At 50.6% G+C, this 23,928-nt stretch overlaps 1 protein-coding gene across 2 annotated transcripts in view; it reads left to right on the top strand.

The window, feature by feature from the left end:
• The window catches only part of BFSP1 (beaded filament structural protein 1), a 43,643-nt gene that overhangs the window by 3,739 nt on the left and 15,976 nt on the right, over positions 1-23,928 (top strand). The window contains exons 1-4 of one of the 2 annotated variants that reach the window (XM_008256355.5): positions 6,597-7,028; positions 13,058-13,118; positions 20,537-20,632; positions 23,238-23,330. In XM_008256355.5, the coding sequence (XP_008254577.2) occupies positions 6,667-7,028; positions 13,058-13,118; positions 20,537-20,632; positions 23,238-23,330 (612 nt within the window). In that variant the 5' untranslated portion in view covers positions 6,597-6,666. Of the gene's footprint in view, positions 1-6,596; positions 7,029-13,057; positions 13,119-20,536; positions 20,633-23,237; positions 23,331-23,928 lie in introns of those variants that run through there. The other variant, XM_089308205.1, reaches the window with a different exon arrangement.

The raw sequence follows: 23,928 nt of genomic DNA, 5'->3' as shown, positions 1-23,928 counted from the left end.
TCCTGGCTTCAGCATGGCCCAGCCCTGACTCTTGCAATCATTTGAGAAGTGAACCATTGGAGGGCAGATCTCTGTCTCTCTGTCTTTCAAATAAAATGAAAGTAAGAAAATTTAAATAAGTAAAAGACTGTGCATTTTCCACAAATGCTTTCACGATCCCAAGTACCTGGTAATGATGGTAAGAGATGACGTCGCTGTTGTGTATTCACTGTACTAAGCCTTTAGCGTTGTTTTAGTGAACGACTTCTATTCGTAAAACAGAGTTGACCATAAAAATGGGATGCTCTGGCCGGCGCCGCGTCTCACTAGGCTAATCCTCCACCTTGCGGCGCCGGCACACCGGGTTCTAGTCCCGGTCGGGGCACCGGATTCTGTCCCGGTTGCCCCTCTTCCAGGCCAGCTCTCTGCTGTGGCCAGGGAGGGCAGTGGAGGATGGCCCAAGTCCTTGGACCCTGCACCCCATGGGAGACCAGGATAAGTACCTGGCTCCTGCCATCGGATCAGCGCGGTACGCCGGCCGCAGGCTGCAGCACGCCGGCTGCGGCGGCCATTGGAGGGTGAACCAACGGCAAAGGAAGACCTTTCTCTCTGTCTCTCTCTCACTGTCCACTCTGCCTGTCAAAAAAAAAAAAAATTAGGGCCGGCGCCGCGGCTCACTAGGCTAATCCTCCGCCTTGCAGCGCCGGCACACCGGGTTCTAGTCCCGGTCGGGGCGCCGGATTCTGTCCCGGTTGCCCCTCTTCCAGGCCAGCCCTCTGCTGTGGCCAGGGAGTGCAGTGGAGGATGGCCCAGGTGCTTGGGCCCTGCACCCCATGGGAGACCAGGAAAAGCACCTGGCTCCTGGCTCCTGCCATCGGATCAGCGCGGTGCGCCGGCCGCAGCGCGCCGGCCGCGGCGGCCATTGGAGGGTGAACCAACGGCAAAGGAAGACCTTTCTCTCTGTCTCTCTCTCTCACTGTCCACTCTGCCTGTCAAAAAAAAAAAAAAAAAAAAAAAAAAATTAAAAAAAAAAAATGGGACGCTGTGTTGCACCAGCAGCAGCCTCGTCCGCCCCGTGGGCACTGTGTCACCTGAGTACATTCAAAGGCCACGTGAGTGATTAACTGTATCATCTAAGTTTGTGCAATTGATGCTCATGCAACAAATCGCCTAAGAACATGTCCTCACCACTCAGTGAGGAAAGGCCTTCAACAAGTTCCTGGAAAATGTACATCAGGAAAAAACCATGGATTTCAGGCCTTTTGCACTAAAATAAGCCAAATTCCATTTCCACCAACTGTTTGAAGTACCCTTGTGCTTGTGCTTTAAGTCTTGCTGCAGGGTCTGCTTCTAGGGAGTCCAAATTCAGAAAACCAAGTGCCTGGGAAACCCCAGCTACGTTGGTTTATAACCGGTCATAAGTAGGCGTGAGAGCAGGTTCCACACTCACAGAGAAGAGTTAATGCCCCGAATTAATCTCTTTCCTTTTTGTTTAAAAATGAATATTATCTAATTTATTATTTAAAAATGTTATAATTATTACAAAAGTTTTGATGATTACATATAGTAGTTATACTTTTTTATGGGTTATGGTGCAAAATTGCAACACACAAACACAGCATAAACCAATCAAACCAGGCAACTAATCTTTCCACTTTCTTTTTCTTCTGCTTCTTTTGAAAGTTATTATTTATTTCTTTGAGAGGTAGAGTTACAGACAGAGAGAGGGAGAGACAGAGAGAAAGGTCTTCCATTCACTGGTTCACTCCCCAAATGGCCGCAACAACCGGAGTTGCGCTGATCCGAAGCAGGGAGTCAGAAGCTTCTTCCAGGTCTCCCATGTGGGTGCAGGGGCCCAAGGACTGGGCCATCTTTTACCTCTTTCCCAGGCCACAGAGAGCCGAATCGGAAGAGGAGCAGGGGAATGTGAACCGACGTGTGGATGGGATGCCGGCAGCACAAGCAGAGGTTTACTAAGAGTTTTCTAAGCTACAGTGCTGGCCCCTCCAGTTTCTCATATTTTCAATCTCTTTTTTCACAGGAGATGAAAACTCCACTGATTATAGCAAAATTCTATTTTTTTATTTTTTATTTTATTTTTATTTTTTGACAGGCAGAGTGGACAGTGAGAGAGAGAGACAGAGAGAAAGGTCTTCCTTTGCCGTTGGTTCACCCTCCAATGGCAGCCGCGGTTGGCGTGCTGCGGCCGGCGCACCGCGCTGATCCGATGGCAGGAGCCAGGTACTTATTCTGGTCTCCCATGGGGTGCAGGGCCCAAGCACTTGGGCCATCCTCCACTGCCCTCCCTGGCCACAGCAGAGAGCTGGCCTGGAAGAGGGGCAACTGGGACAGAATCCGGCGCCCAGACCGGGACTAGAACCTGGAGTGCCGGCGCTGTAAGGCGGAGGATTAGCCTAGTGAGCCCCGGCGCCGGCCGATTATAGCAAAATTCTCATAAGAAGTATCTGTATTTTCAATGGCATAAAGAGTTGGGAGCAGGATACCATGATGTATATACATTTTAGAGAATCAATACTTTGGGGGAAAACATTAAATTTTGAAAAAGCAAAGTGCAGAAGATTTACATGCTGCAAGGAGAAAATCTTTAGTGTAAAATGGGTCTCAGTGATTCATGGCTTTCTTTGAATTAACTTTGGACCACACAAGCATAACCCATGTTGGGACTAAAAACCAATCAATCAACATTCCAAATTCCAACTCTGGAGATGCTTTTTCTCTGAAATCATTTTCTGAAGTTATTTTTTCCTGCAGATTCCTTTCATAATCCCAAATTTTCAACCTGGGGAAATGTACGGCAGGTGGCCAGCATCCTGGGAGTGAATCGGTGAATGAGAAATAGGAAAGGTAGAGCCCGCCCTTCCATGTGGATCCATGGATCTACTCCCACAATGCTCTCGTTTTTCAATATGGCCTCTTCCCTGCCCATGGCTATGCCTGGTGACCTTGAACTCAGGATCGCTCTCGTTCAGTTTCACAAGAGAATCATTTCCAGGTTATCTGTCATCATGGGGGTTAGGTAGCTACCTAGATGTGCAAGAAGCAGGTAGGAGGTCTGATTTGTTTTTTAAGATTTATTTATTTATTTGAAAAACAGAGTTGCAGAGAGAGGTAGAGACAGAGAGAGAAGTCTTCCATCTGCTGGTTCACTCCTCAGATGCTGCAATGGCCAGAGCTGTGCCGATCCAAAGCCAGGAGCTTCTTCCAGGTCTCCCACACAGGTGCAGGGGCCCAAGGACTTGGGCCATCTTCCACTGCTATGCCAGGCGATAGCAGAGACCTGGATCGGAAGAGGAGCAGCTGGGACTTGAACTGCTGGGATGCCGGCGTTTCAGGCCAGGGCTTTAACCTGCCATGCCATAGCGCCAGGCTCCACAATACAACTCTAAAACTCTTCTGGAATTCTCTGGCATGAACCTCTTCGATGTCCTTTCCACTCCCCTCTGTAGGGGCCTGAGTTTCAGTTTTCTGCCCTCTGCTCAGTCACTACCATGGCTTGAGGTTTGCCTTTGGGCGGTGGGGTCTAGAGGAGGTCGTTGGTACCCTGGGGGTGGGCTTGAAGAAGATGGGAGAGGCAGAGACACAGGAGTTCTCCAGAGAGGACTGTGACAGCAGGAGCAAGGCTGCGTCCCCCCTGTCTCTCTGCTCCTGGTTCAAGATGTGACTACTTGTCCTGATCTGTCCCTTGCCCCCACATCACTGTGCACCATCTACCTTGAGGTCCTCACCAGAACTGAGCCAAAGCCAGCGCCATGCCCCAGAACCTCCCACAGGGAGCTTACTGAATTTCCTCCTGAGTACCTGTGTCAAGTTATTTGTCATTAATGATGAAAAGCTGACTGACACACTCAGTGACCACCAATCTCTACTTGACCTCCTGAAAGTTTGTTGATCTATCTTGCGCATGGTAATCTTTCCTTCCATGCTTTTGTGGATCTTTATTCTAAAACAAACCAAAATTCTTTGCTGCTGTTTTTGGTGGGGCTTGTGAGGAGTAGAGATAGTGCCCAGGTTCCCTGCTCTGCTACTCATAGGAAAGCCACAGCCTCTGTGGGAGTTTTGCTTTCTGGAACCCTTTTTCTGTCTACTGCTTAAGGCAGCTCTCAGTATGCAGGAGTGCACTGTGTGACTGCTCGCTCTGCTGCTTCTCATGCCCCTTGGTTGATGCTCTCCTCTCTGTCTAGGATTCTGACTTCTCTGTCCCACCTGGTGTCACTGTTTCTTCTTTGGTACAATGACAGCATTTTGTTTAGGTCTCTTATAATCAAACTTATCCCAGGTGCTTTGTTTTGCTTTGCTTTAATTAGTTGGGCATAGATTTGTCTCTAGCACCCTGAGGACAAGGATTTGTTCAATATTTAACTTTCTGCTATTATGCATCATTTGTAGATAATTTTCTGTTTGTCCCACTGCATTGCACTGAAATAGTTTTTCTTGTATCATGTTTCTGGGATATGTTTTTCTCAAATGGGGTAGATAGATTTGTTGGTCCCAATTCTGTTTCTAAAATTTTTTTTAAAGATTTTATTTATTTATTTGAGAGATAGAGTTATAGACAGAGAGAGGGAAAGACAGAGAGAGAGGTTTTCTATCCACTGGTTCACTCCCCAAATGGCTGCAACGGCCAGAGCTGGGCCAATCCAAAGCTAGGAACCAGGAGCTCCCTCTGGGTCAACCATGTGGGTGCAGGGGCCCAAAGACTTGGACCATCTTCCACTGCTATCCAAGGCTTAACGGATTGGAAGAGGAGCATCTGAGATATGAACTGGTGCCCATTTGGGATGCTCCCTGCTGCAGGTTTAGCCTGCTATGCCTCAGCACCAGCCCAGTTCCAATTCTTCATTCCAATGTAATAGGGTAAGACTCACCCTTCACCCCAGTGTAACAGGGTAAGGCTTGGCCTTCACCCCAATGTAACAGGGTAAAACTCATCCTTGCTACGCCTTCAGGCTGAGTCATTCCTTCAGACTCTGCCTGTGGCCCCTGTGATTTGCTTTGACCAGTGGCACAGACAAGATGCAAACCACGGCCAGAGACGTTCTTGTGTGGCTAGGCTTGCTCCTGTGCCTCTGTCATTGCTTGCTCAGAGGCTGAGGGCCTTTGGAACAGAGCTGCCTCTGCGGATCCAAAGACCTGCAGCTGGCAGGAGAGCCATCCAACCCCTGCGCACCTGCGAGTGTCATGACTGATACTGCTGGTCACTGCATGACACATGGCTTTGGGGACAGTTTGTTGTGTCCCAATATCTGACTGCTATATGATGTCAAAAGAAATGAATGACTTATAGCTCTTCCTCTTATGTTTTTTGTCTTGCTCTCTGGGAAGCCTGAAATCAAATTACCATGCCACCGGCACAGGGTATGTGTTCCTTCAAAAACACTCAGGTTTGAACACAAAATCTATTTTTAAATGGTTTAAGAAAATAGAACAATAACTACACCAGCAGCACAGTGGAAGATTTTATATCACCGTATTCCAGACTGAATCCATTGTTCTGCAGGCTTTTCAGAGTAATTACAAATTCCATGCAGATCTGTGTAATTTTCTTTCTCTCCCTTTGATCACTATAACTAATTTGTACTATAATTAAGTGCAACCCATTTAAGAGGTAATTAGATGGCACTGCTAATCCTTATTTTTAAGAAAACAACCCTTTGGATAATGATTTTTAAAATCAGAGATATGACAAAATACTTCTATTCAGGAGCAAACATATCCATTTCTTTCTGCAACACAATTTACCTTAAAATTTGTCAAAACCTAGCTGTTAATGCTATGTGTGCACCTGCATACACATTTCAAAGCCTGTCATCAAAATCCATCCGCTACTTCCATAACAAAAATTAAAGCCTAGGGTAGCCATATCTCTTCTACTGGAGAGTCAACCAAGCTAGGAACTCTGCAGGCTGGAAAGATTTTTCCCAAGTTCGAAGAACCCATTACAGCCACGTCATGGGTAGTGCTCTGTTTCTTCCACTCAGGGAAGGGTGTCAAAACCCAGGAGAGCTGGAGTGACAGCGTAACCACAGAACCGTGCACCCTATCCGGGTTCTCGCAGCTTCCTCAGGAGTAGGCACAAGTCCTAGTGAGGAATTGCTTGCACCGGCCCCGACGCGCCATTTTGTTCTGCACCCACGGTTCAGATCCCGAATACCGAGTGGGCTCCTACACGGCGCATTATCATTTTGAAAAGGAATCGCTGAACCGGTTAGAAAAGGATGGCATCCTCAGAAAATTCAGGGAAGGGAAGAGTGTGACTGACAGGGAAGGAACAAATCCAGGGGCCTTGGGCTCTTGAGAGACGCCAAGTGCAACAGGCTCGCCTTCTTCACAGCCCCAGTGGACCAAAGCAAATGCCGCTCCTTTCCTGTCCCCCCTGACCCTCCGTTCAGTCACAAAGCCCCAGGCCCTCGCCACCCCGGGACAAAACCCTGCACTGCCCCGTGCTGCCTCTCCGGCCCCGCGCTGTATGGGCCGCTAATCCCGTGCACAAAGCGAGCGGCTGCGCTTTTGTTCGGCCCCGCCGGGCGCCGCGTGCGGCTCAGCGGCTGACAGGCTCTGGAAGCTGCCAGCGGCGCGCCGGGGCCCGCCCGGGTTTATTTAGCGGCTGCTGGCTCGGCGCGGGGCTCCCGGAGAGCCAGCGTGGCGCTCCCTCGCACCACAGCCACCATGTACCGGCGCAGCTACGTCTTCCAGACCCGCCAGGAGCAGTATGAGCGCGCCGACGAGGCGCCCGAACGGCCGGCCGACGAGGGCCGGGGCGCGCCGCCCAGCCTGGCGGCGCTGCAGGGCCTCGGCGAGCGTGTGGCCGCCCACATCCAGCGGGCCCGGGCGCTCGAGCAGCGGCACGCCGGGCTGCGGCGGCAACTGGACGCCTTCCAGCGCCTGGGCCAGCTGGCGGGCCCGGAGGACGCCCTCGCGCGCTACGTGGAGGGCAACCGCCAGCGCGCCCGGGACCTGGCTGCCGAGCGCGGCCGGCTGGAGCGCCAGGGCGCAGAGGCGCAGCGCGCGCTCGACGAGTTCCGCAGCAAGTAAGCGGCGGCCGTGGCGGGACACCGAGGCAGGGTGTGTGTAGTGGGGGAGCGTCCCCGTGGCGTGGGGCCGGGGCGGTGGGGCCAGTCTCTGGTCCCCTGGCGACAGATGGCCTCATCCGTGCCATGTGGCGCCTTCCTGAACCCCAGCGTCCGTTCTGATGGCTCATCACAGTTTGTAGGAAATGGTACCATTTTACTTTCCAAGCAGTTTTATCTTGAGGCATAACTTACGTGTAATAAAACACGCAGAGTTTCAAAGCGTAGTTCCGTGACTTGTCACAAATGCATATGGCTATGTAACCGCCCAAACGTGCAAGATACCTCCACGACAGCTGGCTTTCCCGGTCAGTTCCCCTCTTCCCAAAACGGCGGCACCTAGTGTTCTGATTTCTGTCATCGGACGTTCATTTTGCTTTTTTTTTTTTTCTAGAATTCCACAGACGTACAAGCTTCTGCGGCTGAGTGCTTTGGCTCAGCATCATGGTTTTGAGTTGTGTCCGCGTTATCTAATCTCCTTCTCTCATGCATTTAACCTAAGAGGAGACTGGGGCTCAGAAAATGTAGGGTTTGGGTTAGGGTCCTCTCAGCCAGGGGGTTGCTGCCGTGGGACTGGAGTTCAGGTGAAGGAAATGCTGACACTGGGAATAATGTTTCCTGGTGCCTCCCCTAGGGTCTCGCTACTCAAAGTAGTAGCTGGGGTCTGCTGGAGCAGCAGCATCCGCCCCACCCAGGGGCTTGCTACAGTGTGGGTTCTTGGGTCTGGCCCAGAGCATGAATCAGAATCGGTGTTTTCCCAAGATCCCGGTGACTTGTAGGTGTAAGAAGCCCTGGTGCAGGGCGTGGGCTCTCCTCTCACAGGGAGTGTTGGGTTAGCATTACCTGTGAGTTAACAATTTGTCACCATCTTTCCAAGTTAGGCTGGCAGAGGTAGGCACTGAGGCAGAATCTGCAGTAGCCAAAGCCTGGAACCAACCTACGTGGCCACTAATAGGAAACAGGTTATACAAGGACCCAGGCAGTGGAATAATACACAGTATATGCAGGAATGGCATGTTATTATCATTCATTTTTCTTTAAAAAAGTAAGGGAGAGTATAGAGCTTTTTTGCTTGCATAGGGAAGAAGAATTTCTGGAGATGTACACACACACACACATGCACACATGCAAGTGACACTTGTTGTTGTAGGGGGTGAAGAAATAGAAACAGGCAAATGACAGACGTGGGTGGGAGACTTTTAATGGGAGAGCTTTTAAAAATATTTTTACTTTTGTTTATTTTTTAAAAAAATGTATTTTATTTATTTGAAAGGTAAAATGATGGAGAAAGCTGGAGAGAGAGTGAGAGAGACAAAGAGCTCCCCCATGCCCTTGTTCACTCCTCAAATGGCCTCAATGGCCAGGGCTGGGCCGGGTCAAAGCCAGGACCTTGGAGCTTCATCCAGGCCTCCCAAGTGGGTGGTAGGGGCCCAAGTTTCTACTTTTCACCCCCTGCAGACGACAGTGGTGACTCGCATGTGTGCATGTGTGTGTGCTGTCTTCCTGGGTGAATTAGCAAGGAGCTGGATTGGAAGTGGAGCTGGGACTTGACACAGCACTCTGAAATAGGATGTGGGCACCACAAGCAGCAGCTTAATGTGCTGAGTCACAGCATCAGTCCTTTATGATTTTTATTTAAAAATTGTTTAACCATATCAGATATTTCTTCAGTTAAAAATTATATGAATTATGGGGCAGATGTTTGGCAATGTGATTAAGATATTAAATTTATTCTGGTGCAAAAGCATTTTGAAATCAATGCATATGAGGAGTTCTTCAAGTAGTTCATAGAAAATATATATTATGAAAAAACTGTGCATCAATTTTAAGGCATGTTTTCCAGTAAAATACATTTATCGTTTAATTCCATGTTTCCCACAAACTCTTTGAAGTACTGTCATTTGCCCCTTGTGGAGGCTGTTCCTTCAGACTCTGTGATTTACTTTCAAATTCCCTTTAACTGAATCCCGCCCATTGCCTCCTTGGAGAAGTTTTGCCATTTTGACTGGAGCAGTGAAATTTGAATGTTGCTGTGAAAACCACACCCTCCACATCCGTGTGTACCCCTCCTCCTAACTTTGGTTTCCGGTTGCGGAGGTGAGTTAGTGAGTAGCCAAGACCTGGAGCAAATGATTTGGGAAACGGGAGGTGCACAGAGCCTGGACTGCAGGCCTGAGCTGATTCTCATCTGCCTGGTAGTTGAATAATTTCACCATCAGGTCTTTAGTACGTCAAAGGTGAAGTAAAACACTAAGTAAAAACAAATAAAACTCCCCAAATGCACTGGTGAGTAGAGTCAATTATCCAAATTGCTGAGCAGCAAAAATAATTTATGTGAAACAGTTAATAGAAGCCAAAGTGCTTGTTTCACTTTATGAATTAACTTGTACAAATGTATGAATTCTTAGCGAAATCCTTCTCTTCAGTATGGTATCTAGACTGCCCTTAACAGCATTAAAAGTACCCATGATACCCTGTTAAGGTGTTGATTATCAAGCACATTTTAATCTACAGAAACTCTTTAGGTATTTCTAGCAGGAAAGGGCAATCAGAAAGTTAAATTTTGTTGACAGCTTTATTCTCAAATCTAATTAGTCATTAACAAAATAATGTCTGGCTCTGTTGTGTGACCCAGCAATTCTACCTCTGTGTATGTGACCCAGAGGAATTGAAAGCAGGATTTTTTTTTAAGATTTATTTATTTGAAAGTCAGAGTTACACAGAGAGAGGAGAGGCAGGGGGAGAGAGAGCGAGAGAGCGAGAGCGAGAGCGAGAGCGAGAGAGAGAGAGAGAGAGAGAGAGGTCTTCCACCCGCTGGCTCACTCCCCAATTGCCTGCTACAGCTGGAGCTGGGCCGATCTGAAGCCAGGAACCAGGAACTTCTTCCGGGTCTCCCACATGGATGCAGGGGTCCAAGGGCTTGGGCCATTTTCTACTGATTTCCCAGGCCATAGTAGAGAGTTGAATTGGAAGTGTAGCAGCTGGGACTTGAACCTGCGCCCATATGGGATGCCGGCACTGCAGGCAGTGGCTTTACCTGCTATGCCACATCGCCGGCCCCAGAAACAGGATTTTGAAGAGATGTTTGTATTTGTGTGTTCAAACAATGTTATGCATGCTAGCTAAAATGTGGAGCAACTCACATTTTAGTAGATAAATGGAGAAACAAATCTTGGAATATATAAGAGTACTCAAAAAGTTCTCTTTTTAGAAAAAGAGTTAGTAGAAAAAGCGGAGTTAAAGGATCTATTTATTTTGGTGCAAAAAATTTTTGAAATCCATGCATAGATTTTTTTCATAATATGCATTTCCATGAACTTTTAAAAATTCCATTATATACACAGGTTTAAATTTTTTACACCAAAATAAACTTATTTTTCAAGATCTATTTATTTATTTGAAATGCTGAGTTACAGAGAGAGAGAACGAGAGACAGAGATAGAGAGATCTTCCATCTGCTGGTTCATTCCCCAAATGGTTGCAACAGCCAGGACTGGGCCAGGCCATTGCCAGGAGCCAGGAGCTTCTTCTAGGTCTCCCATGTGGTGCAGGGAGCACTTGGGCCATCCTCTGCTGCTTTCCCAGGCACATTAACAGGGATCTAGATCAGAAATGGAGCAGCCAGGACTCGACCCGGAGCCTATATGAGATGCTGGCGCTGCAGATGGAGGCTTTAACGCGGTGAGCCACAGCGCTGGACCCCTGGAATCCCAAGATAAACTTATCTTTCCATTCTATTTTACCACTAACTTTTTGAAGTGCTGTTGAATATACAGTGGGATATTTTTCAGTCTGAAAAAGGAAGGAAATTCTGGAGTGAGCATTTGGCCTAGAAGTTAATGGGTCACCACCATTCCATATTGGAGTGCCTGAGTTTGGTTAAATTCTGCTGCCAATTCCAGCTTCCTGCTAATATGCATGCTGGGAGGCATCAGGTGATGGAGCAAGTGGTTGGGCCACTTTTATAGGAGACCAAGATTGATTTCCTGGCTCCCAGCTTCAACCTGGCCCAGCTCCAGATGTTACAGGCATTTGGGGAGTGAACCAGTGGATGCAAGCTCTGTCAGTCTGCCTGTCTTTTTCTCCCTTTGTCTGCCTGTCTTTCTGCCTCTCAAATAAATAAAAGTAATAGAACAGTTTTAGAAAAGAAATTCTGACATATGCTACCACTTGGATGAACTTTGAGAACCTTATGCTAAGTGAAAGAAGTGAGTCACAAAAGGGCAAATACCTTGTAATTCCACTTCTGTGCTGTCAGAATCGTGGAGACAGATAGCAGAATGGTGGATGCCAGAGGTGGAGGGAGGGGGATTGGCATTTAAGGGGCACAGAGTTTTAGTTTTGCATTAGGAAGAGTTATGGAGATGGATGGTGGTAATGGCTGCACAGTATTGTGAATGTATTGAGTACTACTAATTGCACACCACCACCAAAACAAAACAAAACAAAACAAAACAAAAAACCAAAAAACCAAAAACAAAACAGAGACCCCAACGTGACACCTCAGCTTACCCAGGATGGGAGTTTGTTTCTGTCTTGGGTAAGGTCTGGGTGAGCAGTTGATAGGGGTCCTCTGTGATGGCTTGAGACCCAGAAGGCTGTGTCTGGGCTTCAAGAAGGCAACACGCATGTTCCAGGCTGCAGGTTGGGAAAGGGATGCAGAGAGCCAAAGTGCTCCTCCCTTCTCTGGAAGCTGCCACACGGACTTTTGTTTCTACCCCATTGGTCAGGACTCAGTCACATGGCCACTCTTGGCTGCAAGGAAAGCTGGGAAATGTAGTTTACCAAGAAAAAGGCAAGATGGGATACTGGGGGGAAGCTTACAGGGAACACAGAGAGGGGTCATTTGGGAAGGGGCCACCTCTGTTTTTCTTTAAGGGTGACATTCCTGCAGCGGGAAGTCCCTACTCTGAGCAGAATAATGTCTGGAGCCTCTGCTTCCTTGATCCCCATCATTGTCTAAAAGTCCAGGAAGAAATTGATTAGGAGAAAAAAATACACCTGCTTCTAGCCTCTGCTCTATGAATCTTGTGTATGTTTAAATTGAGGGAGAGGGTCTTCCTGCCATACACAGACAGTGTGTGGAGTCACCAGAGCACAGTTTTTGGTGTCGGATTCGAGGGTGAGTCCTGCTCCCCTCTGTGTCTTAGTTAGGAGTCCTCCAGAAGCTAAGCTGGAGGCAGGGATTGGAGGGTGAGTTGCTTTTGTGAGATGAGCTGGGGCACGTTGGTGGGGAGAGTGAGGGAGTGAGGCGGGGAAGGGCGGGCAGCCAAGGCTGAGTGCACTGTGGAGCGTGGGGTGGTTAGGTACCAGCTGGCCTCTGGCAGAGGTTGAGGGCACCCCCAGCCTGCCCAGAGGAGCCGTTACTGGACAGGAGTGATGCACAGGATCAGGCACAGGGCTGGGAGCATCCATCCAAGGACTTGGGCAAATTTCTCAACCTCAATTTCCCATCTTCCACACAGCAGTAACAAAACTGCTGTCTTGTAGCCTGTTGTGAGGATTAAATGACTTAATCCAGAAAAATGGACACATTACACATATCAAAATATCATAGGGGATCCTCATAAGGTCAGGGTCATGGTGTTTGTGGTGGACTGTGTGTGGCAACCTTCCTAGCCTTGTGCTGTTGCTGCACTCGGGTTACAGGTGCACCAGGATAGAAGTCCCTCATCCCTGGGTGGCTGGGTGACTGCCGGTTGGGGGTTGTTGGGTCCCCCAGGCTGGCAGACTCCTGTTCCATTTTCCACTCCCCGTTACCCCACGCCAGGTGCAAACGTTACCACTTTGTGCATGCTCTGTGGTATGAAAAGAATCGGGAGGCGGTGGGCTCACAGGTGCAGCATCAGCTGCTGGCCTGTGGTTCAGACCCTCTCCTTGAAGCAGAGGGCGTGGCACGCAGGTCAGGCAGGGTTTGACGCTGAGTGTGTGGTCTGCACTTGGGAAGTCACAGAAGCCACCCGACTCTCATCTGTGCATCCAATTTGCAGGTATGAAAATGAATGTGAGTGCCAACTGCTGCTGAAAGAAATGCTCGAACGGCTGAACAAGGTGAGCTGGGCACACCTGGGGCGGAAGCAGCTTCCTTAGTGTTGCACTGAATGGCGGAAGCTATGGTTTCACACACGTCTCTTCGTGTTTCACTGCGACTCGCCCATTTCTCGCCTCGTCACCCTCTTTCTGGACTCTCTAATTTCAACTGAATCTTTGTGAGTGAACCCACACACACCTCTCTGCCACAGGATACACATCAGCTCTGAAGCTGCCTGGTTGTGCTGGGCCATCAGAGCAAGCCAGCATTGCAGGGGCCAGCTAACGGCCAACACTCACACACGCTGATCCCAGACACCAAGCTTAGAAGGAGCTCACGTTGGCCATGGTCGTTTGGAGGCAGTGAGACCCCTCTTCCATGGCTAAGAGTCATGAGATGGCTGCTCCAAGGGGAAGTGTTGAGACAGCAGAGAAGAAATTAATTATTTATTCAAAAACTTATTGATTTGAAAGGCAGAGTTACAGAGAAAGAGGGAGAGACAGAGAGAGAGAAAGAGATCTTCCACCCACTGGTTTGCTCTCTAAATGGCTACAATGGCTAGGGTTGTGCTGGCCAAGCCAGGAACCAGGAACTCCATCCAGGTCTCCCACGTAGGTGCCAGGGGTCCAAGCACTTGGGCCATCTTCTGCTGCTTCCCCAGGGAACTGGATTGGAAGTGAAGCATCCGGGATTCAAACCAGCGCCCGTATGTGATGCTGGTGTTGCAGGTGGCGGCTTAACCTGCTGTGCCACAATGCGGGTCCCAGGAAGATATTTCATTGTCCTCAAGCTCCCTCTTCTTGGGACATGAACAGTAACAACATGGGGGCACCAGGGATTCTTTGCTTCCAGTCCTGCTGGGTTGGGTGAAGCTCCGCTTTGCAGGTGCAGCTTCCTCCATCACCATGTGGATCGATTGAGAACTCTCCTCCCGGACAGCAGAGTAACCTTGGACGACCAGGGGTGGACAGAACCTGGGATGGCAAATAGCATGAAGCATTGTGTTTTCCTCATCACTCGGGGACAGGTTGTCAGAGCGCCAGGACCCCTGCAGACTGTTTAGTTGGAGGGTTGCTTATTTAGGGCACTTGGGTCCCTCTCCCAATGCACCTGACCTCATCATCATTACTGACGAGGCCCCCAAACTGGTCCCTGTTCTGCCCAAGTAGGCTTCAGAATTCTTTCAGACCAGCTCAGGGTGTTTTTCGTCTCCCATTTTTGTGCGGGCTCTGTGTGGGAGATTATTCTAGTGGGGACACCAGGACTAGAATCTGGGAAGCCAAATTTTGCTTTGTTGGTATAGCCTGCGTTACAGGGCCCCCTTCTCTGTAATGTGCTGGCCAGACCAGGATGCTTCTGTGGATGGTGGTGTTGGCCCTGGTTACGCAGGTCAGCTGATAGGAACTGCGAAGGTCTCCCTGCTGGAAGGCTCTGTGAGCCCTCTTGACATAAGCATGGAGACAGCAGGGAGCCAGGCTCAGCCGCTGGCCCCCAGCCTGTTGGAAGCTGGCGCTGAGAGTCCGGTCTTAGCCTCCATCATCGCCCGGCTGTTCTGCCCATGTCTGTAGCTCATCCCATTCTTGTCTGTGGTGGCAGTCCCCATTGGCCAGATGGGATCACTATTTTGTCCAGAGACGCCTGCCCTCAGGGACAGAGGGTCATCACCACCTTCCTGCAGGTGCCAGTTCATACCTTCCCCAAACCCTCCCCAAATCGTGTTCCTGTGAGTATTTGTTCTCGTTGTAAGCAGGCCTTTGGCCCGACTTCTCAGGTTGGCACTTACACGGAGCCATCTTGGGCAGTGTTCAAAGACAGAGAAGAGAGAGAGAACAGGGCCCCGGAACCTTCTGCTGTTTTTCTCTTATTACAAAAACAATACATATTCTCAGTAGGAAAATAGAAATAGTGTAATGAAAAATGAGGAAAAGATGTCCCACCCTTCCACCATGCGTTCAAAACAGCTATGGCATGGGGCGTAAATCTGTGCAGGGTCAGCCCTGCAAGAATATTATGCAGGTTGCAGGCAAAGCTGCTACCAAGAACTCAGGTGAGGCTCAGCACAGGAAATTCGCATGACTGCTCCCTGAGTCCAGGACGAGACACTTCTGCCCACTGGTGAGCTGTGCGTAGAAAGAGGAGTGTGGCCTGCTAATAGGATCCTCGCACTACTGCTGTCTTTGTGAGCTTCAGCTGCCTCGTCTGTGAAACTGGAACAATAAGAGACCCTTCCCACAGGAGTAGAACTGTGTCCACATGCCTAGTGACAATTAAATGATGTAATGTTCGTGACCTGCTGTCTGGTGGTGCTCACTTCATGGTCATGGTTATAATTACAGAGCACTTTTTAAAAATTGATTTGTTTATTTGAAAGGCAGAGTTACCGAGAGAGGGAAAGAGACAAAGACAGAGAGGTCTTCCATCCGCTGGTTCACTCCCCAGATGGCTGCAGCAGCTGGGGATGGGCCAGGCCAAAGCCAGGAGCCTGGAGCTCATCAAGGTCTCCCACATATGTGCAGGGATCCAAGCACTCAGGCTGTCTTCCGCTGCTTTCTCAGGTGCATTAGCAGGGAGCTGGACTGAAAGTGGAGCAGCTGGGACTTGAACCGGCGCTCATATGAGATGCCAACATGGCAGGTGGAGGCTTAAACCCCTGTGCCACAAGGCCAGGCCCTGTTACAGAGCACTTACAGAGCACACATGCTCAGTTTGCTTTGCTGTGTGGGCTGCATAACCCTTGAAAGGGAGATGATTTTAGATGTGGTGTGTGGAGGAACAGATTTTTAGGGTTGTGAATTTTTTATGATTATTTACAGCAGGTAACATTGAAAAGTTCCTTTGTAAGCAAATAAAAGTAAAATTGAGTCCACGATAGTGCAAGTGATACCTGGATATAGTGGAAGTCATGAGTGCAGCTTGCACATGTGGGGAGGTCCTTGCACTGGCTCATGGGAGCCTTGGAAAGTTACCTTTGGTTTTTGGTGGGGCAGGCTTTGTCCCTAGAGATGACATGGTCAGCTCCTCTTTGCCAGTGAGGAAATTCGCCCTTGGTGAGGTTAAATGACTTTGGAGCCCCATGGCCCATCTGTGGCAGGTGCACATGTTTTGTGTCCATGGCTTATTCTCTACCTGAGAACAGTCAGAGAATCTGTGTCTCTTAGACCCAAAGCTGAAGTCTCTTGGTAAGAGATGGTCCCTTGGCCCTGGTTGGTTCTCTGCCATATCCCCTGGTGCACCCTAGCAGTCACCCAGTCATGCTGGGCACCATGATGGCTTCCTGCATCTCTCTGGCTGTGCCATGGACTCTCAGGACTCACAAGGGGCACAGAGCCCAGATGTGCCAACTCTTAACACCCCAGGGGCCACCTTCAGCTGTTGAGGGGCAGGAGTAGGTAGATAAGTTCCCCAGCTGCCTTACCTTGTCATTATGACAACTCAGAGGTGAGCTCCACTCAGTCCCAGAGGCAAGACCGCACCCCGCAGCTGTCCACAATGAGAACCTTCTCGCGGACCACCTGCTGGCTTTGTTCCCTGCCCTGTGTCACTTCCTCTCCCTTGCCTGTGCTTTCGGGGACTGTCTCCAACATAAGCACCTGTACCCAATCTTCTGGAACATTCTGTGCCTCAAGGGTTGGCCAGGTGACCACTGGACTCTCTGTCCATTGAGGTCAACAGATGAGAAGAATGGAGAGAATTCAGATCTTGTCTGCCCGTCTCAGTGGTTGTGGCTGGTAGGTCTTTGGATCAAGGGTTTGGCTCTCAATTCAGTCTCCATGTCCACTTGCTTTGGTCTCACTGGCAGATGGGCTCCGTTCATCCCAGGCTGTGGCCATGGGACATCATGGACATGGCCTTTGAAACCTGCCTGGAAAGCATCACGATGAGTGAGAGTGTGGACTGCTGCTTTCATTCAACTGCCATGTGCTGATGCTGCCCGTGGACTTGATCCTCCAGATCTGAGCGCCCGTGTTTTTAACAGCCAGATGAGCTAAAGCAAGCCGCTCTGTGCTATGCATTTTTGCTATGCAGAATGAATTCCCTCACCTACGTAATGGCCAAAGGCGTTCACATTTTCAGCCTTTGAATAGTTAAGAATGTCAGGGGACACTGAAATGTTGCAGTTTGACTACAACTCATTGTCTCTAAATATATACAGATGGAGAGATGGCCCCCAGTAACACCTGAATTTGCTTAAGGAACTATAAAGAGCAAACTTTAAGGTTTTACTCTCACCCATCCTTTTTTTTCTTTAAAATTCCAAGAATTTTAAAATGAAGGAGAAGAGTTTTTTAGTTCAATCCTAGCTAGCTAGAAATCTTCTTGAACTAGAATACCCGTTCTTTAGTAGTTGGGTTCTTAAGGGAGTTTCCAGATTCACTGTGAACAGGTAGGCAAGGCTGGTTTTCTAAGGTTCATGGAATTCTCTTTATTTCTTCAGCCTCTTTCTCAATTGGCTGTAAATAGCTTAGGCCAGTGACTCTGAACTTCAGTGTGCGTCAGTGTTATCTGGAGGCTGTGCTGAACACAGATTCCCGGGTCCCAGCCCCCGGAAGCCTGATCCGGTACATCTGGGATCTGCTGGACTGGTGTTTGCGTTTCTAGTGAGTTCCCTGGTGGTGTGGTCCAGGGCCCACACTTTGAGAACCACTGGTCTAGATCTGGAACATACCCACTGTCAGGGCTGGAATGTTTTCTAAAATTAAACTGTTGACCCAGAAGCTCCATTTGGTAAAATCTAGATGCTCCCGTGGGTAAAGCTTTTGAAAATTCAGCTGACAGCATCCAAAGCATAATGAAAACTCAAGCGTCCACACATTTTCCGAGTTCTAACGCAAACAAAAGAGAACAGGTCCAAAACCAATTCTCCTCCACAGCACAGCAGCTGCACATTCCAGCGGTGCCCACTCACCCTTGGCGCTCTGGGGGCTTTGGGGGCTGATTGTCAGGTGACTGTCAGCAGAGCCAGACCGTGTGCTTGCACCAGCGTCTGCGTGATCCCTGTTCTGGGGACACATAATTGAGCCGCCTTCTATCATCATCCTGAGCAGTTTGCAGACTTGACTGATGGGACCTGGGAGGGCAGCTCTGGCATCACTCTAAGAGGGAGGTGGGGAGGAGTGGCAGACACCCCCGGAGGGATGGGTGCAGGGCTCAGCACCCAGTCCGTGACTGGTATGGAGAAGCCCAAGATGGACTCCACTTCTCTCATCTTCTTTTACCCCCTGGACTGTCTGGCTCAGTTTCCCCATCTGTAGAGGTTAGTTTTGACTCTTGGTTTTGAGCTGTTCTTGCTGAGCCCTAGGGTTCCCTGGAGTGGTCTGAAAGGCCCCCGTGGGGAGAGTGCCTGTGGTTGCCCTCCACGAAGAGCATCTTTGCTACTGGACATTGCTTGCGTGGGATGCTTTGAAGGATGGCAGCTGTGGCTTAAATGAAGTTGCAGGTCCAACAACCTTCTCTTTCTTCCCTTCTTGGCAGAGTAAAAGAGAGGCAGAGGCTGAGAGAGAGAGAGAGAGAAAGAGAGAGAGAGGGCTTCCATCTGCTGTTCACTCCCCAAATGGCCTCAATGGCCGGAGCTGTGCCAATCCGAAGCCAGGAGCCAGGAGCTTCTTCCGGGTCTCCCATGCAGGTGCTGGGGCCCGAGGACTTGGGCCATCTTCTACTGCTTTCCCGGGCCATAGCAGAGAGCTGGGCAGGAAGTGGAGCAGCCGGGTCTCGAACCGGCGTCCATATGGGATGCCGGCACTGCAGGCAGTGGCTTTATCCACTGTGCCACAGTGCTGGCCCCGACCCTCTCTTTCTAAAACCTTGAATGTCTGCTCCCTTTTAGAAGCAGCAACACAAAGTGTCCTTGAAGCCCAGTTTCCATCTTTCGGCTCCCGTAACGGTGGGTCAGTCATGGCGGGGTTTTGTGTACAAATGAAGATGATTAGAATTCGCCATTCTGTCCTGTCCCTAGCCAGCTGCAGAGGGGCAGAGGAGAGGCAGCCACACTCGGAGGGGCTGGCTCCAGGTCTGTGCCCAGCTCTCCTTCTCTGTGGCCCCAGAGTTAGCCATGCCTCTGTCCGAGGGAGACCCCATCCCTGGGGTTGAACCACTGCCTCCTGGCTTTTCCTTCTCATCATTGTGGTTCTGCTGTTAAGGGAGGTGATGGCCCTGTGACCCACATGGGCCAATCCCGGCTCACGCAGAACTGGGAGTCCCCAGAAGCAGCACTCAGGGACCCAGCAGGTAGAAGATCTCTGCCCCCACCCCCGCCCGTCTCTCTCTGTCACTCTGCCATTCAAATGAATACATCTTTAATATATATATATATGTATATATATTAAAGCATTTTTAGCCAAGCCCTGTATCCACCTTTATTCATAGGAAGCCATTACTAATATTCATCATGCTTATTCAGTAAAAAGCAGTAAAAGTCCCCTTGTCAAAGCCTCAGGTATTGCCACTGGGCAGGTGGCAGTGTGTGAGGTGAGTGGGGGCAGGGATGCTCACCTGCAGTACTGCACTGGACACTCTGGAGTACTTTTGTCTATTCCAGACATCACAGCACAGGAACAGTTCTCTGAGTGCGCGTCAACAGTCCTGGGAGAGAACTATTGCAATACAGGTTTTGGGGTAGGCATTGTGGCACAGTGGGTTAAGCTGTTGTTTGGGGTACCAGCATCCCGTGTTGGGGGTGCCGGATTGAGTACCAGCTACGGTGCTTTCAATCCAGCTTTCCACTGGATCTCAGAGGTAACAGAAGATGATCCAAACACCTGCCACCCACATGGGAGACCTGGATGGTGCTCCGGGCTCCCAGCTTTGGCCCAGCCCAGCCCTGGCTGTTGTGGGCATTTGGGGAGTGAACCAGTGTATGGAAGGGTGCTCTCTCTCCGCAACTCTGCTTTTCAACAATACAGTGCAATACAATACCAGTTCAGAATTAAAGGAAGCCTATTTTCCTGTTTAATCTTAGGAACTCAACTCGATGATGATTTAGAGCACATTTAAATGTTAAGGTTATTTGGGTAAGTAAATATACCTACACTCTAATATTTTAATTTTTTTAGATTTATTATTTAGTTGAGAGAGAGAGAGAGAGAGAGACCTTCTGTTTGCTGGTTCACTCCCCCAGATGCTTCTAATGGCCAGAATAGGACCAGGAGGAAGCTGGGAGCTGGCAGCTTGTTCCAGGATGTGTAGAGACCCAACCCCTTCCCGACCACCTGGGCCACCTCCTACTGCCCTCCAGGCTCTCCATTAGCAGGAAGCCGGAGTCAGGAGCTGGAGCTGGGACTTGGACTCAGGTCCTGGACACGGGCGTCTGAGCCGCTGGGCTGCACATCTGCCCCAGGACCTGTGTTTCCCTGGGTGCTCACACGCTGGCCGAGTTTCCGCCTCTGTGGCAGCACTGCTGCCGCGGTCCGGGTGCCCAGGACGCCACCCTTTGTCCTCGCAGGAAGCAGACGAGGCCCTGCTGCATAACCTGCGCCTTCAGATCGAAGCCCAGTTCCTGCAGGATGACATCAGTGCAGCCAAGGACAGGTACAAAAAGGTAACCGTGACTCCCTGGGTGTGGTCACAGGAGCCCAGCACACAAACTCATGGGCCACCGTTTGTGTGCGTTTTCCCGCGAGCTGTGCTAGGGGCGGGTTGGTCACTGCACAGCACTTAATGAACCAGGCATGGGCAGAGGAGTGGCCCCCTGGGGCGTGTCTGGGGTGTGGGGAGCCTGCTGTCTGTAGTGTGTCTGCAGTTTACAAAGCGATTTCATGGAGCACTGTCTTGATTAAGCTCTCCTCTGTCAACTGCTTGAGCTCAGGAAATACAGATACGAAAAAAGAAAATGGTGTTTTTTTTTTTTTTTTTTTTTTTTTTAGCTCTCCCTTTGGGGGGTTCTGGGGGTACTGGAAATATCCCACTCCGGAGCTGTGCCTGTGGCCTCACCTCTCTGAGCTGCCAATGCCAGGCTTGCCTTCCCAGTGTGGCTGTGTGGGTTGCCCAGTGTGGGGGACCTGTGGTACTGGCCGGGCGTGGTCTCCACCCTCAGGCTCTGGCCCCTCCCACTTCCAGTGTGTGCACCTGCGCGCCGTGTCCAAGCAGCTGCAGGCCGCTCTGCCCGCTAGTGTTGTGTTGAGGATCTGCTGCCCTGCTGTGAGCAGGCAGGAGTTGGCGTCACACACAGCCCAGCTCCCTCTCGCCTCCGTGGGACCACGTGGGGGCTTCTGCTCTGCCTTGGGGCCCAGAGACATCCCCTTCCTCACTGGGATGGAGCTGCAGGTGCCCAGGTGGTGACATAGTGATAACAGAACCACGCCCTCGCCCCTCCACAGTCAAGCTTCCTGGTGTCACAGCCCAAGGCAGCGGGGTCACATGCAGAGCGTGCAGCCTGGGGACACCCACACGCGCACCTGCACACCTGAGCTTGGCCAGTGCTTGGCAAACCTCCCCAGCTCAGTGTTGCTTCCCTTCTTGCTTCTGCTGCACTGAGAATCCCCCTAGGAGCAGTGCCTGGGCTCAGCTCCAAGCGATGTTGTTGTTGTTGTTGTGTGTGTGTGTGTTTTGAGGCCATTTCGAATACTAAATAGCTCACCTGTGAACTCACCTGGCTGTCTCACTTGAGAGAGTCTCAGGTCGGTTCCGTAGGAGCTGGGGGTGGAGAGCTTGTGTGGTTGATGTTTGTGCGCAGGGCTCCAGGGAGGAGCAGCAGAGAAGAGTGGGCATGGGTCCAGCCCCAGCCCTGTCTCTCACTCCCAGGGTGTGGATTCAAGGCTGACCCCGTGCTGCTGTGAGGCCAGAGCGTTGGTCTTTTTTCTTTCTTTCTTTCTTTTTTTTTTGACAGGCAGAGTGGACAGTGAGAGAGAGACAGAGAGAAAGGTCTTCCTTTGCCGTTGGTTCACCCTCCAATGGCTGCCACGGCTGGCACGCTGCGGCCGGCACACTGTGCTGATCTGAAGCCAGGAGCCAGGTGCCTTTCCTGGTCTCCCATCGGGTGCAGGGCCCAAGGACTTGGGCCATCCTCCACTGCACTCCCTGGACACAGCAGAGAGCTGGCCTGGAAGAGGGGCAACCGGGACAGAATCTGGCACCCCGACCGGGACTAGAACCTGGGGTGTCGGCGCTGCAGGCGGAGGATTAGCCTATTGAGCCGCGGCGCCGGCAGTCTTTTTTCAGTCACGGGCCTGCCCTGGGGACGAGGCTCGGTCTGGGTAGCTTCCTGGACAAGAGTGGGCATTGGTTGGCCAAGGTGGCTCTCTGAAGAGGCCATGTCCAGTCGTTGCCCAGAGAGCTGGGGACCAGGTGTCCCTACAGAGGGTTTGCTCTGCTTTATAGATGAACTTGCATTTCATGAGGTTTTAAAGGCTGCCCAAGGCCACAGGTACTCTGTGAGTCATCTGGTCCAGGCCTGGTTGCCTGCAGCCATGTGTTGGATGCAGGGCCTTTGTGCCTTTGTGCCCTCTGGCCTTGAGGGTTCTACTTTTTTTTTTATTTTTTATTTTATTTTTTTTATTTTTTGACAGGCAGAGTGGACAGTGAGAGAGAGAGACAGAGAGAAAGGTCTTCCTTTTCCATTGGTTCACCCTCCAATGGCCGCCGCGGCTGGCGCACCACGTTGATCTGATGGCAGGAGCCAGGTACTTATCCTGGTCTCCCATGGGGTACAGGGCCCAAGCACTTGGGCCATCCTCCACTGCACTCCCTGGCCACAGCAGAGAGCTGGCCTGGAAGAGGGGCAACTGGGACAGAATCCGGCGCCCCGACCGGGACTAGAACCCGGTGTGCCAGTGCTGCAAGGTGGAGGATTAGCCTAGTGAGCCATGGCGCCGGCCGAGGGTTCTACTTTTCTCCCATGCCTCCGCCATCTGGGGCTCTGTGCAGTAGCAGCAAAGCGCCAAGGTAACTGAAAGGAAATGGGTGAGTTGAACACAGCCCCTGTTCACTCATCTGCCCCTCTCTCGTGAGGATTGATGGGTACAGCATGGGCGGGCCCATCGGTGGCAGCAGATCCATCACCCTCTTCCCATCCCTGATGTGTTCATGGTCTGTCCCATTTGTGATGGGAGAACGTGGGTGAGCGTCCTCTCCTGGGTACACCTGCTGCTACAGGGAAAACCCGAGCGGCTTAACTGATACTGAGAATGCTTTGCTTTCCCTGACAGAATCTTCTGGAAATCCAGGCCTACATCAGCATCCTGCAGCAGATCACCCATACTGCTTCACAGGTGGCCACCAGCGCAGGTGGGATGAGGGAGGTAAGACCTGGAGCCCCAGCTGCCGGGGAAGCCGGATGTGGAGGCTTTTGCTGCCCTGGGCCTGGGCATCCTGGGCAGACCCAGGGACTGTGCAGGAGCCCTGGTGGGTTGACTGCTCCCTGCTCCTGCACTGCCTTCAGATCTGAAGCTGACCCCTGTGGGCTGTGACTCGCACTGCAAATGCCCACAGTTAGACATCTGGGGATGCACCCTGGCCCTGACCGCTGTCTTAGGTGTCTTCTCGAGAATCATAAGGTGACTTCAGAAAGTTCCTGCCAAAATGGGGTTAAGAGTGAGGCTTATTTTGGTGCAAAACGTTTTTGAAGTCCATGCGCATCTTCTTCATAATGCGTATTTTCCAAGAACTTTCTGAAGATTGCTCAGACCGGCTGTTCTTTCCTGTGTACCTTGTAAGGAACCCCAAACTACTTTCCAAAGTGGAAATGCTTCCCTGCCACCATGAACCACAGCTACCATTGCTTTCTGTGGCCTTGGCAGCTCTTGGTAGGTCAGCTTTGTAGTTTATTTATTTATTTATTTTTTTGCTTCTGCTAGGTATATTGCATATCTCATTGTGGTTTTCTTTTGCATTCCCTGA

The sequence above is a fragment of the Oryctolagus cuniculus genome, chromosome 11, assembly GCF_051225735.1.
Source record: "Oryctolagus cuniculus isolate XC-2025 breed Fujian yellow rabbit chromosome 11, ASM5122573v1, whole genome shotgun sequence".
Classification (NCBI taxonomy): Eukaryota; Metazoa; Chordata; class Mammalia; order Lagomorpha; family Leporidae; genus Oryctolagus; species Oryctolagus cuniculus.
The sequence above is the reverse complement of the archived record's forward strand: the minus strand, read 5'-3'. Positions and strand labels throughout refer to the sequence as shown.